This window comes from Staurois parvus, unplaced genomic scaffold (assembly GCF_062004578.1).
Source record: "Staurois parvus isolate SC_StPar_1 unplaced genomic scaffold, SC_StPar_1.0 ptg000601l, whole genome shotgun sequence".
NCBI classification, from domain to species: Eukaryota; Metazoa; Chordata; class Amphibia; order Anura; family Ranidae; genus Staurois; species Staurois parvus.
The window spans coordinates 344,511-363,937 of record NW_028318397.1 but is presented as its reverse complement, the minus strand read 5'-3'; the positions used below and the strand labels follow the sequence as shown (position 1 = coordinate 363,937).

General features: G+C 39.6%; 1 protein-coding gene across 2 annotated transcripts in view; it reads left to right on the top strand.

Annotated features, from left to right (window-relative positions):
* PGAP1 (post-GPI attachment to proteins inositol deacylase 1) overlaps positions 1-19,427 on the top strand; it is a 446,717-nt gene that overhangs the window by 97,240 nt on the left and 330,050 nt on the right. For both annotated transcript variants that reach the window (XM_089692689.1, XM_089692690.1), the window contains exon 4: positions 9,585-9,756. In XM_089692689.1, the coding sequence (XP_089548815.1) occupies positions 9,585-9,756 (172 nt within the window). The remainder of the gene's footprint in view (positions 1-9,584; positions 9,757-19,427) is intronic.

Below are 19,427 nucleotides of genomic sequence, written 5' to 3'. Positions count from 1 at the left end.
TGTACTTGACTTGAGCTTGAGACCCAGAGATGCAAGGCTAACCACATTTATGTTCGTGCTTCCACATTTTTGTTTCTATGACTTGAATGGATGGTGTATTTGATTGCAATTGAAGCTTGTCATACTTCTTGAATTGTAACTGATTCCTACTGAATAGGCTGAAATATGAGCTGTGGGGCAGCCCTTTGGCTCCACCTGGCTCAACAAAACTTGATTGAAATGTCAAAGGAGTCAGGTGTCAAACCGAAAACGTGTAGTGACTGCATCTACATGCAACTCATTTTGAAAGTGAACATGCTCTCTTCTTGTAAATCATCCCAACTTCCTTGCTTTACATAGTTAGTCTGGCTGAAAAAAGACACAAGTCCATCTAGTTCAAACCAGCTGCCTTCCTTTACATTTTGTTAGGATTTCATTCCTGTTTACCAAATAAGAACTTTGACCTTGACCTCGCTTAGGGCTCCAGTTTTTTAAAGCAAGGTTATAGCCTTACCATAGATACACTGCTTCTTTAAAAAGAAAATACTGTTACATTTATATAGTAAAACACTGCAAATACATTTAGCCCAGATTGCTTTGGGACTACAATTAGGGTGTAATTTCTTACAATGAATGGAATTCTGTCACATGAGTGGCCTTTTCTTCATTCATGGAGTTCTTTGAATCGTTATGTAGGGACACTGCAGACTTCACACTGTGACATACATTTTAAAAATGTCTCAGACAGTGTAGGTGCATTGTGGACTAAACACTGCGGTGACCATAAGCAGCAGTATCTGTTCTCTGCAAAAGAAAAAAAAAAGGCCCTGTTTTTAAAACTAGTGTGCTGGATGGTATTGCCTATAATTTAACTTCTGTATTTGGACTGAGGCTACCAACTATATGGCATATCTGTATTAATAAACAAAATTTAAAATAGGCTCTAGTACTTTGTTCAATACAATAAATATATAGGTTCAATGGACCTTATGGACCAGAGGCTTAAAGTGAGATAAACGGTCCTCCTTTTCAGCCAAGGAAGCTGCTATCCTGGCCTCTGTTGATCTTAAATTGCCATGGTGCTACACATGTGAAACATTGACTCCTGCCATCTGATGGTTTGACAGTTCAGTAATGGGAAAGAGTATTTAGAAACTAATTTCCTCGACTCGAGGAATCAGTTTGAAACCAGTGTGCTATCACAGCCTTGTTTAAGGGATTAGCACAACAAATGCAATGCCTGATGAATGGGGAAGTGCATGCTAAATCCTGTCTGAATATAACCATGGCCGACCTGCTGGTTCAGGTGGGGTGGTTTTTAGCAGATGTTGAAAACACCTGTGAAGCACCTTCTTGTAATCTAGCCTTGGGCTAAATAACTCATATACTGTACATCCGGTTCAATCTCATAGAAACTAGCAGTGGACTTGGTTCAAAGGCAGGTTACACAAAAACCCTAGGCAACTGGGGCTAGTTTTCCCACACAGTATTGTATGTAGGTCTATATCCAAGAAATTTAGGGCCAAAGCGACGGAGTACCTCCCACAGATGCCTGTTCAACTGAATCAAAAGCCTTTTCTGCATCAAGGGACGCAACCACATTGGACTAGTAACTTCATTGGTAGAGGCTAAAACCATAACAGTCTCTGTAGATTAACCCCTTCACTCCTAAGGGTAAAACAAATCTAAATGCCTCAGCACAATTTTGCAACGTTGACATGTGTTAGTAAAACCGTACATATTTTCACAACTACTTTGTACATCCAGGTGAATTATACCTTTGTTTTTTTAAGGACAAATTGAGCTTTCATTTGGTGGTAAATGGTAATGAATATCTCGTGATTTTTTAATAGTAAAAATGTGTATATTTAGCTGTGTGTTTCTTGTTACTACCATAACCTACAACCAAAGAACAACCCAAAATAAATTCTCCAGCTCTTGACAATCGCAGCGATACCATATATGTATGTTATTTGTTGTTTGTACCCATAGTACAGCCCAGAAACAATGGAGCACATTTTGTTTCCCTTTTTTTTTTTTTTTTTTTGAAAGCAACCCATGGCATAGGCCTTAAATGCATCCCAGACAATTTCAGAAGTCGAACCTTCATTCAGGGGCCAGTAGTCTTGTATCTGCTGGGAAACCACGGGCCTCACCCTATCATCCGAGAGCCAGAAGCAGGATAGCAGCCATATCTTCTCTGAAGGACGGGTCATGGTTTGTAGGCTACACATCATAGGGGCATGATCAGAGCTACCTCTAGGGAGCATAGATACTTCTTTGAAGTTTGGATAGCAAGCTACTACTAACATATTCGATCTATCCTAGACATAACATTATGGGTAGTGGAGTGACAAGTGAAAGCTCTGACATCAGGGTATTTCCACCACCATACATCTTATAATTCCTAGAGAGATAACTTCGAGAGTGTGGAGTCCACAGCAGCATCAGGAGTAAGCTTATCTAAAGACTGATTTGGGAGCATATTGAAATCCCATGCAATTATAATATCCGTAGTATAACCAAACAGAAGGGTTGTCAAGGTATGGAGATATGATGCTGTGGACGGCGAGGGCACATATAGGCCTAAAATAAGCATATCAACTGCGTCAATGACTGCACGTACCAACATGTACATTTCCTTGGGATCTAACTTGCGATCCAACAGGGTATAGTTGATGGATTTGTGAATTTAATACGCTGACTCCATGAGCATATGCTGAAAAAATTGCATGGTAATAATGACCCACCCAGGGTTTCTTTAAGCTAAAAACTCTACTGCCCACTAGGTTTCCTTAAGTACCATATTTTTCGCTCCATAAGACGCACTTTTTTTCCCCCCAAAAAAGGTGGGAAAATGTCAGTGACCAGAGTGAATGAAAACAGTTACCAGCATGTGATCTAGGCAAGCATTGAAGGTAGTTATCGAGCAACTCGGCCATGCAGGTGCAGGGGCCCTGGCCCAAGCAGAAGTACAGAAGTATTAGGTAAAAATGCGGGCCATATCAGCGGGGGCAGGGTATCAAGCCATTGTGAGGCATTTTCAGGAGAGGTAAAATAGCGAGTAGACTCGCCATCTTCCACACAGAGTCAAGCTGGGAATAGCATACTGTATTTTAACCCTTGAATGCGAAGTTTGGCCTTGATGTGGTCAAAGGTCCTCCGGAGCCTCTGAGTTTCCACCGAGTAATTGAGAGAGCATAAGCTTAAGATTGTCTTAATGCAGCGCCTCCAATTTCCACATTTCCTGCAGCACCATGTTTCTGTTCCATAAGTTGAGGAGGCAAAAGATGAAAGTGCGTGTTGGAGCACCTGGCGGGCCCCTCGCTGTTGACATCCTATGAGCCCGTTCTACCATGAAACAAGGAGAAAATGGCGCCTGAGGGAGAAGCATGCACAGTAAGCACTCCTTGAAGGCCACAGGATCATTGGCTTTCGGCCCCCTCTGGCAGCCCAACTACCCGAAGGTTATTCCGGCGGTTTCTGTTCTCAATGTCTTCTGCTCAGGATTCCAGGGATTTCACCTTGACCTTGAAGGTATGTACAGAGGCATGGTATTCCAGAACGGAGTTGTCCGAGTTGCCAGTGCGCCTCTCCACCTCAGTAAGCCTGTCTCGGAACGTGTTCTTGTCTCTCCTAATCAGCCTGATGTCTGTCTGTAGAAGATCTATCTTAGCCATGAGCGTGGTCCTACAGACCGAGATGGCTTGCATAAGGGCAGTAAATTGATCAGGCTCCAACACCACGGGGTCCCCTGCCTCCGTCTTGGTAGCCATGTTTATGATGGCCCCAGGCACCTTTCCCTTTCACAGCTGAGGGTGATTTAGAGGCGGAGACCCGCTTGTGTTCGGTCCCAAAGTGAACTCTGGTCATGCCCTGAGTCAACCGAGGGGTATATTGCATCACTCAGAAAGGTAGATCCCTGTAAAAACCGGATAAATGCAACAGGCTTCCGTCACCCACGTCTGCTCAGGGCGCCATCTTGACCATGCCCCCGGCCATACTTTCTTTGTGGGTCACAGGGCTACACTCACTTTTTTCTCCTCCTGTGACCCAAAGTCAGTGGACTATTGCCAACTATCAGCTGATGAGACAGAGCCCTTCCAGGCTCTGGAAGTGTTGTCAGGATGCAACTGGCTGCCTGATTGAAAACTGGCTATGCCTCTGTGTGCTGCTGAGAGCTGGAGCTAGCTGTGCCTGCCCCCACCGCAGGGCGGCACTCCTGTGAGCACTAAAGGGGCAGAGCAGTGACGGACAATCTTGTGATTGCTCAGGTCTTGGAGCAGATGTGGGACAGCTGTGGCATCACACTGATGATGCAGCATATAAAGGTGAGTATGGATGGTTTTTGTTTGTGTGCTTTTGCTGTTTATTATCCCCCACACGTCTCCTTTAAGAAACTTCAAGCTCATGAAATCTGAGCTGTTTTAATATGCTAAGATCTTAGCGAACACTTTTTTTAAGCACTACAGCGTTTTATTAAGTTGGATGCTTTTATTGTTAAAGAAATGGTCTTGGTAGAGAGAGATGGATATAGAGATGCACAGGCATAATTCCATAAATTTCTACAGTGATCTCCAGGATCAAGGATTGCATCACTTTTATTCAGACGTTATCCACTGTCAGGATCTACTTCCTGAAATGCTGGCTGAAATATGACAGTCAATCATAGTGTATGTAGTGGTCCTGTCTGTTTTTACAAAGGTCTGCTTAGATCACCCCCCTGTTGCAGCCTTTCATCTTGGGATTTCCTTCAAAGTTACTAAGTTTCTGTCCATTTCGAGAGCAGAATCTGGGGGAATGCTTCACTCTGCCTACAGCAGACTGATTGAATCATCTAAGCCTAGGCCAGTGTTTCTCAACCTTTTTACAGTTGGGGCACCCTTGAAAAGTATTTTCAGTCACGAGGCACCTCTGTCTAAGGCTTGGTTCACATTACTGTATGTCACGCTCATTCCTGACACGCAGACAAATGCTCTTCTCTTTAGGGGTACCCCATACATTGGTGTTTTTGGTGTGGTGCAATTTTAAAAAAAGGGTCAGGGATGACTTTCCCTGCATTTCTGCGGGTAAGGCAGCCCATTGAAATGAATGGGCTGACCTAAACACTACCACACAGATATGAACCAAGGGCTTGCTCACCTGTGAGGTTGGGAGGGTGGTAAAACCACACAATTAACCAATTCAATACCGGGCAATTTTACACCTTCCTGCGGAGGCCAGTTTTCAGGTTTCAGCTCTCACAATTTGAATGACAGTTGCGTGGTCATCCAACATTGTACCCAAACTAAAATTTTATCATTTTCTTCACACAACTAGAGCTTTCTTTTAGTGGTATTAAATCATCGCTGGGGTTTTTATTTTTTGCTAAGTTAACAAAAAAAGACCAAAAATTTTGAAAAAAACACACTTTTCTTTCTGTTATAAAAGTTTGCAAATAAATAATTGTTCTTCATAAATTTAGGCCGAGATGTATTCTGCTACATGTCTTTGGTGAAAATAACCCAAATTAGGATGTATTTTTTAGTTTGTAGGAAAGTTACAGAGTTCACAAACTATGGTATAGATCTGAATATTGATCAATCCTGAAGTACTGACAGCCAATCTAATTTTTGAGGTCTAAGAATCTCAGAATAGTACAGATCCCCCAAATGACCCCTTTTTGCAAAGTAGACAGTCCGACGTACTTCATAAGAGGCATGGCGAGTTTTTTGAAGTTTGTATTTTTTTTTGTCATTTTTCGGAAAATTAAAAAAATTAGTTTCACTATTTTTTAATTTTTTTTTACATATAGTCACCAGTGCCGTACAGCGTCATATAACTGGCATGGCGGTGATCAGGGACACTGACTGGTGACCGTATGGGAAAAAAAAAAAAAAAAAAAAAAAAAAAAAAAAAATATATATATATATATATATATATATATATATATATATATATATATATATATATATATATTTTTTAAGATTTTTTTTTTTTTTCATATTTCACTATGACCAAACTAGTACAATGTTACCATAGTAACATTGTACTACTTTGGGGAAGTGATCAGAATTTTTTCTTTTTTTTTTTTTTAACACAATTTGCTTATAGCAAAGAATTACTTTGCTATAAGCAAGCATTTACCTGAATGACGTTGATTCATTCAGGGTTTTTTTTTTTTTTTGTGCTTAGCTGTGATTTGGCCATAGCTAATCACATGACATGTGCATGTGATTAGCTGTGACCATTCACAGCTAGACACTAGTATACAATGGATGGCATGAATGAAGCCATCCATTGTATACAACTGTCATGTGACCTGCTGTGATTGGTCACAGCAGGTCACACGGTACCGGCAACGAGGGCCGGTACTCAGATCTGTCATCGGCCGTGTCCGAGGTACACGGCCGATGACAGATCGCGCCGCTGCGCGCCTCTGCAGGAGCGCAATCTGCGCATGTGCGGGAGGACACCATATGGCGTCCACCCAGAACGCTGATGACATTTGCCGGCCGCCATTCGGCCATAGGACGGGCAGCAAATGGTTAAGCTGCTTTTACCACCCCCAACTGCTCCCCCTTTAGTGGCAGAAGCAGCAGCTGGGGGTATACACGTGCTGTGGCTGCAGCTGGAAGTATACCTCCAGGTGAATGGGGTTGAACTACAACCACCCTGCAACTGCATTGCACCCGGTTGTGGTGTGGTGATGCTACTTTTTACAGGGTTAATGGGTGGCAAGGAGGCAACATATTGCCTCTTTACCACATGTCAAATGCCTCTGAAAAGCTATCTGCGCATGGATTGCTTTTCAGAGGAGCTGCAGTTCTTGCTGCTATTATGAACAAATACTAAAAAAGCAGTTCTGAAGGACAGGAATTAGGGGGTCAAGATTAAGAGTAATATAGATTTATTGCACGCATATGCACATATAAATACACACACAACACATGTATACAGCCCTATGAAAAGTTACAGTACCTTACCTTTGCTCACACAGCCGGGTACCGGACTCTAGGGGGAGTCAGAGCACAGAAGACACTCCCCCTCCCTTTTCTTTCACTTTGCTCAGCAGTCTGATGGCTCCCAGAGATGTAAAGATGTAAAGTGTGATTGGGCATCAGGAGCTTGGGCTTTCTCTACCAGGACACCACGGCACCCCTGAAGACCCTTGGTGGCAGCCTAGGGTGCCGCAGCACCCCTGTTGAGAAAGGCTGGCCTAGGCAAAGTCTGATCTGAAGGATTTTAAGTAATTGATGAGGGTACAGTGTTAAGGAAACAAATACACTGGAATTATAGAAATCAAACCGAAATCAATGCAAACGTGTAAAAATGCTAAATGGTCAGGGGTGTGTGTGTTGTGTTTTTTTTTTTTTTTTTTTTTTGAGAGAATGTATCCCTTTTGTAAAAGGGTATCTCTAGATATATGTATGTTATTTTCAGTACTTCATAAAGCTACATTTAAACAGAAGTTGTCAGGGGGTGTATTGTGTACATGCTGAATTCTTTCAGGTGCCTTCCAGGCAGTGGGTGTGCGAGAGCCTATGGAACTGAGTAGCTCCTTTTACATGTGTTCATTAGTAGCTTGCATTGTGCACAACTAAACTTTGGGCTGTACTTGGAAAAACCTGTTTGGGCTACTCACTGCTAGGTAGAGGGAAGTTATTCAAAGTGATAGTTCTGCCAAAATCCCTGTTTATTTTTATTTTAATTCCACAGTCTGTATGCCCAATTTTTCCCCATGATGTGAACACCCCCTATCACTTTGTTTTTATGGTACTCTAAAGCCACTAGGTTTTCACTGGACACAATTCAGCTTTTTTCTTTTTTTTTTTTTTTTTTCTTCGGTGAACTGCTATTGCCAGATTTACAAAAGTATTATATCCTCCCAGCTGGTATATATAGACTGGTGGTCCATAGCTCTGTAATGCAGCCACAGAGAATGCAGTAGTATCTTTGTAGGAGACTCTCTCCAGCCTAATACACATGATAGCTATTCCTAATGATACTGGCACCACTGTCTTTGGATATAATGTTTATAAATCTTTAAAAACATTGCAGATTTTCCCAGAACTAGCTTTAACCATTTCCCCCTAACAACCCTATTTGGTGTATCCCAGAACTTGAACAAGTTTATGACCGCTCCAAATGGTCCACAATGGGCTAAGGTTGGATAGAAATATTAAGTGTTTAGCTTCCATTCAATTAATTCTTCCTTTTGTGTATGTACAATATAGATGTGCAGTGCATTCAGATAGTATTCAGACCCCCTTCACTTTTTTTCCAATTTTGTTATGTTACAGCCTGATACTACAATTGTTTAAATTCATAATTTTATTTTTCTCATTGATCTACACTCTGTATCCCATAACGACAAAGCGAAAATGGAATTTTAGAAATATCTGTGAATGTACTAAAAAAACCAAAAACCCTTGGCATAAGTATTCAGACCCTTTGCAACTACGGTTGAATATTTAGCGGGTGCATCCCATTTCTCTTGATTGTTTCTGAGATTTTACACCTTGATTGAAGTCCACATGGGAAGAGCTCAGAGATAGGAGTATTACAAGTCGCAGATCTGGGGAAGGATACAAACAAAATCTGCTGCTGTTGCAAAAAAAAAAGCTTTTGCAAATTCTAATTGGGCTTTCATGTGTTTTGCACTGAGAGGCTTCCTGCTAGCCACTCTGCCATAAAGCCCAGATTGGTGGAGGGCTGCAGTGAAGGTTGTCCTTCTGGAACATTGTCCCATCTCCACACAGGATCTCTAGAGGTCAGTCACCATGACCATCGAGTTCTTGGTCACTTCTTTTACTAAGACCCTTCTCCCCCGATTGCTCAATTTGGCTGGGTGATCAGCTATTGGAAGAGTCCTGGTTGTGCCAAACTACCATTTGAGAATTATGGAGGCCACTGTGCTCTTGGGGACCTTCAGTGAGCAGAATTTCTTTTTGTAGCCTTCTCCAGATCTGTGCCTTGCAATAACCCTGTCTCAGCTCTGCAGGCAGTTTCTTTTGACCTCATGGCTTTTTTTCAGATACAGTATGCATTGTCGGCTTTGAGGTGTGGAGAGCTGTGTACCTTTCCAAATAATGTCCAATTAGATTAATTTGCCACAGGTGCACCCCAATCAAGGTGTAGAAACATCTCAGCAACTATCAAGAGAAATGGGAGGCACCTGAGTTATATTGTAAAGTGTTGTTGCAAAGGGTCTAAATTCTTATGCCAATCTGATATTTACGTTTTTTGTTTACTTTTTTAATAAATTCAGACATTTCTGAAATTCTGTTTTCGCTTTGTACTTATGGGGTTCTGAGTGTAGATTAATGAGAAAAAATTAATTTAAACAACTGTAATATCAGGCTACAAAACAAAATTTGAAGAAAGTGAAGGGGGTCTGAATACTTCTATGACTGCACTGTGTGTATTTTGTATTTGCCAAATAGGTAAATGGGCCACCATAAATGTACTGATGCCCCTTATTAGATTTATATTGTAACATAGTATTGTATTTTTATAGCTATTATGATTTTAATTTAACTAGAACTTTAAAATTTAGATCTTGTTCATTTTCGACAATTGTTTTATGTTTACATAAAGGTATTAAACATTTTTTGTCATTTCAGAATCAGGAATTTCCTCCACAAAGTGTTATTATTATTGGACATTCAATGGGCGGCCTTATTGCAAGAGCCTTGTTTACATTGAAGACTTTTAATCCTCAACTGATAAACCTCATTATAACTCAAGCTACACCGCATTTAATGCCAGTGTTGGCCATAGATTATTACCTCACTGGTAAGTGATATATTATTTATTATCATGGTTTTAAATGCCTAAACGTGTGTGTTTTAGGCAGTGTTAGATGCTTGAAAAATGCAATGAACAGTTCTTGTTTATCAATGAACAAAATACATATACAGATACAAAATTTGGTTAGTTCACCCTTTTGTCTTTTTAAAATGGCAACAGTTCTCTTCTCTTATGTGTTTTCACTTAGGTGTGTGGGTTTTTTTTTTTTTTTTTTTTTTAAACTCGGCAGGTAGGTTGCTCCAAACATCTATAAGAACTAACCAGTTTTCCAATGGATTTAAGCTGCCTCAGTTTTTTCTGTCTCTTCATATAATCTCCTCCATGACTCACTTGTACAAATCAGCGAAGATAGTGTTGGTTAGTGTTTGTGTTTTTTTTTTGTTTAATTTTTAAATGGCTTTGACTGTATGTAGTAATTGCTCTACTGCAAGAAGCCAGTTGGATGCCTCTCTGTTGTTTATTGCATGATGGATAGATGTCTGTACTTTTCAGCATTGAGAAGACCAAATTCCCAACTCCTTGTGCAAAGATGCAACCCCAGACCTACAAGGATCATTTACCATGTTTCACTGTTTGCCTGAGCATGCTTGTACAGCTTTTCAAGTCTTTAGCAAACAAACTGTGGGTGGCTGTGAGCATATGAAGCCTTATAATTAAAATTTGACTATTCAGTCCAGAACACCTGCTGTCATTTTGCAGCACACCACTTCTTGTGTTTTCAGCATAGGCAGATCATTTGACCCTGTTTCCATATGGAAGGTGTGGCTTTTTAACTGCAAGTCTTCCATGAAGACTATTTTTGATTTACATTTCTCTGAATTTTAGCTGTACCCAGGAATCATTGGTAGCTGCCAAGCCTGAGTAGATTGTGCCACTGGATATTTTCCAATGGTGATGGGGAAATTGCCATCATGTCATCTGCTGTAACAATTTTCCTTGGCTGACCACTGTGGGGTCCAAAAGTTGTCCAAAATACATCGTCCAAAATTTGCATGAAATATCCAATTCAATTCGCCACTCCAGATCCAAAGTACCTTAAAAAATACAAAACTAGATATAGTGTATTACCCTTAAAATCTTCAAATATTTAATCCGTGATATGTGATTACATGCAAAACCAGTATTCCAGTGGAGAAAAAAACCCAAAAAAACCTCTAGATATAAATATGAATATATTCACACAACACTCTGTGAAATTCCAACACATCAAAAAGTGAATATCAGCACATCAAAAATAAATCAATAAAAAAAAAACAAATTAGTGAACACTCCGTGACTCCCCACACTCGTGAGGTCATATATTATATTCTCCTTGAAATCACAACAAACTTAACAACGTGTGAAAGTGTTAAAATTTAGTGGTGCCACACAATAGTGGGATTCAAGGCAATTACCCTCTTGTAGCATAGACCAGCACTTCAGGGTTTGTAATGTCAGCTTCCACCCTGTGGGTATGCCTATTACCGTCTCCCCAGTTCCTCGTGAGGGTAGAGAAGAGAATCATCAGTGGAGTGTAAAGGGTAATTAACAAATTTTATTAAATCTTACATTAGACATGAGAAAATCCATCCATCTGTCCCAGCAGTTCTTTCAGCCGAATATCCAATAACAAAAATGGCCGCGCCGCTCCTTCCGGTTTTGTGCTGACGCGTTTCGTCACTTCCGACTTCTTCTCGAGGGATCCTGACGTCTAGGAAGTGGCTCCTCTTATCCTGCTCTGTTACTGGCAGGAGGCACGAGCCACCATCTTACATTAGGACAGCCACTGCCGATTTTGGCAAACAAACCTTATTTTAGAGTTCTTATCCTGATGGCATGATCAATTAAACTGAATTTACAATATCGCTATATTATGAATAAAAACAACCCTTAAATATAAACAGTTAAAATACACATCAACTTCATATAAATATTCCAGGGTCCCACAATATAAAATATAATATATTTATGTTGGTGGGATATAGTGACCTTTGAAAAATATATATCAGAAGGAATAGTACCCCGGAGGCTAAGATGGGATGTAGGACCCAATGATGGATTAAATGATGAGAATTCCATGTCAGAGTAGAAAAGTTTCTTTCACACATGTGAAAAACAATTGGTAAATATGTTAATAGAAAGGGAAAAAAAGGAAGTTGGTTATAGTAGAATCCAAACTAGTGGAGATAAAGGAAAAAGTGGAAGTGTATAAGGATAAAAAAGAATATGATTTAATTAAAATCCTGCATGATCAATTGAACAAAAAAGATATTGAAATTAAAAAGAAGAAACACAAGAAATTTATTAGCGATATGGGGGACTATCAATGTAATAAAATGTATAAATGGCAGGATATTGTGGGAAATTGCGGTTCTAATGAATCATCTCCTGCCACATCACCAGTGGGAGGAAAAGAAGTTAATAAGAAATTTTCTGCCCTTGAGTGGAGTCTCAAAGAAAGGTCCTTTACATCAGGTGAAGCAGGGGGAATTTAGATCCCCATATAGGAATAATGGAAGAGGGAATTTTAAATCTTCCAGTCCGTATAAACAAATGTATAATGTTCCAGTGTCAAATAGGTGCCAACCTTTTGAGAGGTGGAATAAGGAGTATAACAGCCCTAGAGGCAATAGGAATATGGGAATTTTTTTTTCAAAGGGAATACAGAGGTCGACCCCCGTGGGGCCCTCCACCTCAGAGAGCATTTTATCACCAACCATATTGGGGGAGGGAAGGACCGAGGCACCCATCAGACAATTACAGGGGAAATTGGGAGAGGGGTGCCCCGCCGAGAGAGGAGGAAGGAGAGAGACCCCCAAACGGGAATTTCGAAAGCCAGGAGCAATCAAGAGGGAGCGAAAACAAAAGAAAGGGGTATAGGAGAAGGAATTTATAATTTAAGCTCCCTTCCATTGACAGAAAGTGAAGTTAAAGTTTTGGATAATGGTCTTAAGTTTGCTCCAAAAGCCAATTTGAATAAATTTGAAACTTATATTGACATAAATATATTAGGAAACTCAATATAAAGAAATACTTTGTGTCATTACCAGGCCCTTCCTTGTCTGCTAATTGCAATACAAACATTTAATCCTGTGAACTCGAAGAACCAAAATATAGATGTTTTTAAACTATATGGACAGATGAACTATATGGGTTGAACTATCAGAAGTTCAGAGAAGAAAACCTATTTCATCAAGGTTTACTGTCTTTAAAGAACAAGAAAAAATTCTGATTAGACCTGCGGACAAGGGTGGGGGAGTTGTGATTATGGATAGAAGTAGTTATGAAGAAGAAATGGAGTCAATTCTAAGTGATAGAGATGCATATAAAAAAATACAGAAGAATCCAATACATACATATAAAAAACAGTTGCAAAAAATAATAAAGCCAAAGAAGATAAGATCCTAAATGAAAAGGAAGCTAAATACCTTATTCCCGCTCATTGCAGAGTGCCAGTTATTTATATACTACCCAAAATACATAAGAGCCTTACGAAACCCCCTGGAAGACCTATTATAAATGGTATGGTTCCATTCATTCAAGGATTGGACAATATGTGGATTTTTTCCTATAGCCGGTAGTGAAAAATATGCCCTCCTAGTTAAGATAGCCAAGATGTGATTAATTTGTTAGAAGGGATGGAGGTATCTGAGGATACTTATTTAGTAACAATTGATGTAAACTCTTTATATACAAGGATCAAACATAATGATGGTATTGCAGCCATTAAATGAACCTTGAAAAACTACACGGATTTACATATCAAGCAAAGGAAATGTATCTTGCAATTATTAGAATTTAATATGGGAAAGAATTATTTCTGGTACCAAGGGGAATTTAATGAGCAGACTAAGGGCGTAGCAATGGGCACAAAATTTGCACCCAGTTTGGCTAACATCTTTCTAGCAGATGGGAATGGAAAGAAATTATATGGAAGAAAATGGGAGGGGCTAGAGATCTGTAAAAGATTCATGGATGACATCCTGTTAATTTGGGAAGGAACAGCGGATAATCTTTATTTGTAGAATATATTGGTAAAATGAGTTTGAACTAGGGTTTACACAGAACAATTTTTTAGATCTTAACATTTTTAAGCATAATAAAATATATTTTAAAACTTTTTTTAAAGAGACCTATAGAAATGGGTATATCTCAACTAACAGTTGCCATCACCCGCAATGGATTGAAGGAATACCTAAAGGGCAGTTTACAAGAATCATGAGGAACTGTTCCAGGTTGGAGAATTACATTATACAATCAAAGGTGATTAAGGAAAGGTTTATCCAAAAAGACCCAATTAAATTGGAAAAAAACAGGTACAAAATAAGTCAAAATTATTTGGGTGAAGGAAAAATTAAGAAGGAAAATGAGGTTAAAAAAGGAAAAATAAAGTAGACTATGCTTTCATTTCACGTTTTAATTGCCATTTTAGAGATATAGAGAATATTTTTAGGAGATATTGGCCGATTTTGAGAAAAGATGGGATTTTAGGACCTGTTCTTCCAAACAAACTGCCGTTTATAGGAAAAATATGAATTTTTAAGAAGTAGTTTAGTGAAAGATGTCATCTCACCTCCCAAACGAAAAAGTATTAGTATGTTTGATTTTAAAGGATTTTATCCCTGTAAGAAATGTAAGATTTGTAGAATTATGAATACAAAAAATAGAGTAATTTCTGGCTTTGAATCTCATATAACTGGAGAAAAATGAGGTAGAAAAATGTATTACGTGTAGCACAAAATACCTGACATATTTGTTAGAATGTCCCTGTAAACTTCAATATGTGGGCAGGACTAAAAGACCCCTTTGTGAAAGATTGAAGGAAATATCAAAAAAGGGAAAAAAGATCAGTGTGTCGAGACATTTCAAAGAATTTCACAATTCGGATCCCAGTAAATTGAGATTTTGTGGGATTGACACTGTAAAGGCCCATTAGAGGGGAGGGAACAGAGTACAGATGTTATCACGCAATGAGACGTTCTGGATTTGTCAGCTGCATACTTTGAAGCCTAGAGGCTTAAACATTGAATTGGACCTGAATTGTTTCATTTCTGATTTGTAATAGGGTAGTATTAAAATAAGAATCTATAATATTCAGTTCTTATAAAGTATTGAAGGGTTTATTTTAATATAATTTTATTTAAAATTAATAAAACGTGCAAATAGTTGATGATAATGTGAAATAATAAAAATGAAATATTGATTAATCATATGATTTTAGGTATACATATTAAAATATAAAAGAAGATTTATGAAATAGTGTAGATGTGTAGGAATTATTTTAACTATATTTTAAGATTATATTATGGTATGTAAAGGTGGTTTTATTCTGACTCTATTTCGATTTTAGTTAAAAATTAAGATAATGAATTTCAGTGAGACCAGTAGAGGGCGCTGAGGTATAATAAAATAATATATATAAAATACATATGTATAATTACATTTATAAAAGTCTAGGTAATTTTATTTAAAGTATAGATGGCTTTAACTAGGATCATGTTTAGAAATAAGGGTTTGGTAGGATTAAGAAGTTAGCATTTAGACTCGGTATATACATAATTTATATATTATATTTTATTTTGTGGGACACTGGAATATTTATATGAAGTTGATATTGTGTGTATTTTTACTGTTTGTATTTAAGGGTTGTTTTTATTGATAATATAGTGATATTATAAATTCAGTTTATTGATCATGCAATCAGGATAAGAACTCTAAAATAAGGTTTGTTTGCCAAAAAACGGCAGTGGCTGCCCTAATGTAAGATGGCGGCTCGTGCCTCCTGCTAGTAATAGAGCAGGACGTCAGACGTCAGGATCCCTGGAGAAGAAGTTGGAAGTGACGAAATGCGTCAGCGAAGTGACGTCAGACGCAAAACCGGAAGGAGCGGTGCGGCCATTTTTGTTATTGGATATTCAGCTGAAAGAACTGCTGGGACAGATGGACGGATTTTCTAATTTCTAATGTAAGATTTAATAAAATTTGGTAATTACCCTTTACACTCCACTGATGATTCTCTTCTCTACCCTCACGAGGAATTGGGAAGACGGTAATGGGCATACCCGCAGGGTGGAAGCTGACATTACAAACCCTGAAGTGCTGGTTTATGCTACAAGAGGGTAATTGGGATTCAAGAGGGTAATCTTGAATCCCACTATTGTGTGGCACCACTAAATATTAAAACTTTCACATGTTGTTAAGTTTGTTGTGATTTCAAGGAGAATATAATATGACTTCACGAGTGTGGGGAGTCACGGAGTGTTCACTAATTTTGTTTTTTTTATTGATTTATTTATTTTTGATGTGCTGATATTCACTTTTTGATATGTTGGAATTTCACAGAGTGTTGTGTGAATATACTCATTTTTATATATAGAGGTGTTTTTTTCACTGGAATATTGGTTTTGCATGTAACCGCATATCACTGATTAAATATTTGAAGATTTTAAGGGTAATACACTATATCTAGTTGTGTATTTTTTGAGGTACTTTGGATCTGGAGTGGCGAATTGAATTGGATATTTCATGCAATATTTGGACGATGTATTTTGGACATTTTTTGGATATTATTTGGAGTGAGGACTATTAGTGTGTTTGGGATAAAGGTATTTGAGAAAAGGGTGAAAGTGTGACTTTTCTTTTGGGAATTGATAGTTTTTTGAAGATTGACCACTGTGGGGGTTTTTTTTTTTTTTTTTTTGGTCCATCTCATTGCCTGTGTTTGTGTGCTTCTGCAAAAGTGCTTGGACAACGCATCTGGAAATGCCTGTATTCATAAAAATGTTTGCCTGTGAGAGATCTTGTTGATGCAATAGCCCCTCCTGTGTTTAGTTGTGCTCAGTCTGGCCATTGTGTAAAATTGTTTACAACATCCTCAACATGTTATTGGACCTTGACTTTTCTACATTTTCGTTCTCCTACACAGCTAATTCTTTTTCATTTTATAATAGTGCTTTAACCGCATTCCTGCCACCCTATAGCAGAAATACTGCTACAGGGCGGCAGAGGTGCGTAAAATCACACACGTGTGTGTGTGTGTGTGTGTGTGTGTGTGTGTGTGTGTGTGTGTGTGTGTGTGTGTGTGTGTGTGTGTGTGTGTGTGTGTGTGTGTGTGTGTGTGTGTGTGTGTGTGTGTGTGTGTGTGTGTGTGTGTGTGTGTGTGTGTGTAGTATTTTGCATTTCTGGGTCTCATGGCCTTGGCTGTTAATCACCGGGTCCTGGCTGGTGATAACTCGCTGGCATCTGGTGATCGCCAAGTATTACTGACTGGGGGTGAGAGAACTGTATGTAAACAATACAGTTCTCTCCCCTGTCAGCTCCTGCACACTGTTTTGTATGGCTCTGCATGGGGGACCCATGGGGGGACCAGGCATTTTTGATCTGTGTCTTTGTATGATATTCTCCTGGTGCCAGTACATGGATCTACCCCCGCCGCACCCCCCCATAGGACCCTCCCAATCCCGTTGGGTTAGACAGGGAGCGTATATTTTTACTTTGTAAACGCTGAGTCACGTAGGCTTGTTTGCCTAGAAGTGTTTTGATCTCAGCGGAAATCCTCCTCCCCCCTTTTCTTTTTTTAGGAGAGATGGAGGAAGGGGGGAAACAGCGGCAGTGTTCTGCCCAGTTTACCTCATACAACGTGTGAGGCCTGAACATTCTCGAGAAGAGAACGAGGTTACTACGGGATTTGCTGAAGATGCAGAGCCAGGTGGTCTTCCTACAAGACACATTTTCATGGTGAGAAAGTGTCCAAGCCTTTTAACTATAAGTATCCTACCGTATATCACAGCACTTCCCTATACCGAAGGCCAAAGGGAGTTAGTATTTTGATAGCTGGAACTCTTCTGTGGACTTTGGCAGAGGTCGTGGCGGATGCAGCAGGCAGATATCTTGTAGTCAAAGGCTCCATAGGGACAATGAAAGTGACATTAGTGAATGTTTACTTCCCTAACTCTGACCATCTTTTATTTTTCAGAAGATTGCTCTCACTGATTCTGGAACATAGGGGGAGGGGACTTTAATTTTGCATACGATCCTCTTCTAGACATTTCGAATTGCTCTTCCCATCTTTCCTATGCTTATTTAAGGAGGTTGAAATCTGGACTTCACATCCTGCATCTAGTGGATACATGGAGCTTGGGCCATCTCAACGGCTGTGACTATACTTTCTTTTCTCCTGTCCACCAGACCTACTCGCGTTTTGGACTACTTTTTTCTTCTGTATGGTGAGCAGGCAAGGGTCTACAGTACTGCTATAGACCCAATACTCCTTTCTGACTATGCAACCATACATATGGAGCTAGATCTCTCATTACATGTACATAGACTTCTTGGAGACTAAATGAGGCATTGCTGAAAGACCCTGCCACCATGACCGAGGTATCTGAGGCTGTTACGTCCTATTTCCAAATAAATGATGTTCCGGACACAGGACCCTTGATCCTGTGGGAGGCCCACAAGTGCGAAATAGGTGGGCTGTTAATCAAACATGGAGCCAGACTAAAAAAAGGACATTGCAGGCGGCTTCCCTATTCGAACGTGTTAAATGTTTGGAGGCGGTTCACAAACAATCCCTGGACTTGTCCACACAAAAGGAATTGAGGCAGATGAGAGAACAACTAGACCAGTTAATACGGGTAACCATACAAGATAAACTCTCTAGATGCAGACAGTCATTTTGTGAGTTTGGGAGTAAGCCTGGCACCCTTTTGTCAAACGTCCTTCGGGGCGCCTAATCAAAATCAGTGGTAACCCAAATAGCTACGCAGGGTGGAGACAAGGCTACGGATTTTCCACAATAGCCAAAGCTTTTCAGCAATTTTATCATAACCTTTATAATCTCCATGACCACCCTCCCCAACACCTGGCACCACAGCAACATCTGATAGCCTCCTTCTTGTCAACTTCTGGTATGCCTTCCCTACCCCGCAGACCTGTGCGGAAATGGAGGGCCCTATAGCCATAGAAGAGCTGGATATAGCTGTCTCCTCTACCAAAAAAATAAAGCACCTGGTCCAGATGGCCTGACTTTCTTATTACAAAACTTTCAGAGAGACCCTCTCCCCTTACTTCCTGAGGGCATACAATGCACTTTCCGATGGTTTCAACCCCTCTGCCAGATATATTGAGGGCACATATCACTGTTATCCCTAAACCGGACAAGGATTACACCCGCTGCTGCAACTATAGACCGATTGCCCTTCTCAATGTCGATCTCAAATTATTCTCCAAGATCATAGCAAATCGGTTGCTTCAATATGTTCCCGAGCTCATACATGCTGAGCAGGTGGGCTTTGTCTCCGAGAGAGAGGCAAGAGATAACACGACGGAGGTTGTTGACCTGATCCACTCTGCTTGTTCGGGCCAACCTGTTGTTGTTCACCAATGTGGAGAAGGCCGTTAATCGAGTAGATTGGCAGTTCTTGCGGGCCACATTGGAGCATGTAGGATTGGGTTAATAAAATAAAATAAATTGTTGAAATAAATATAAATTATCCACCACCGTGCGAGTGCACAAATATTCTAACATTAATTAAATTGAATCTTCATGAAGTCCATTCACAAAAGTCCATATATATTCAAATATGATCCTCAATAAATGAAGTCATGGAATCTTCCTTCACCAATGTGATATCCTTACTCGTGATTATATTGAATTATATTGATATGGAACTGTG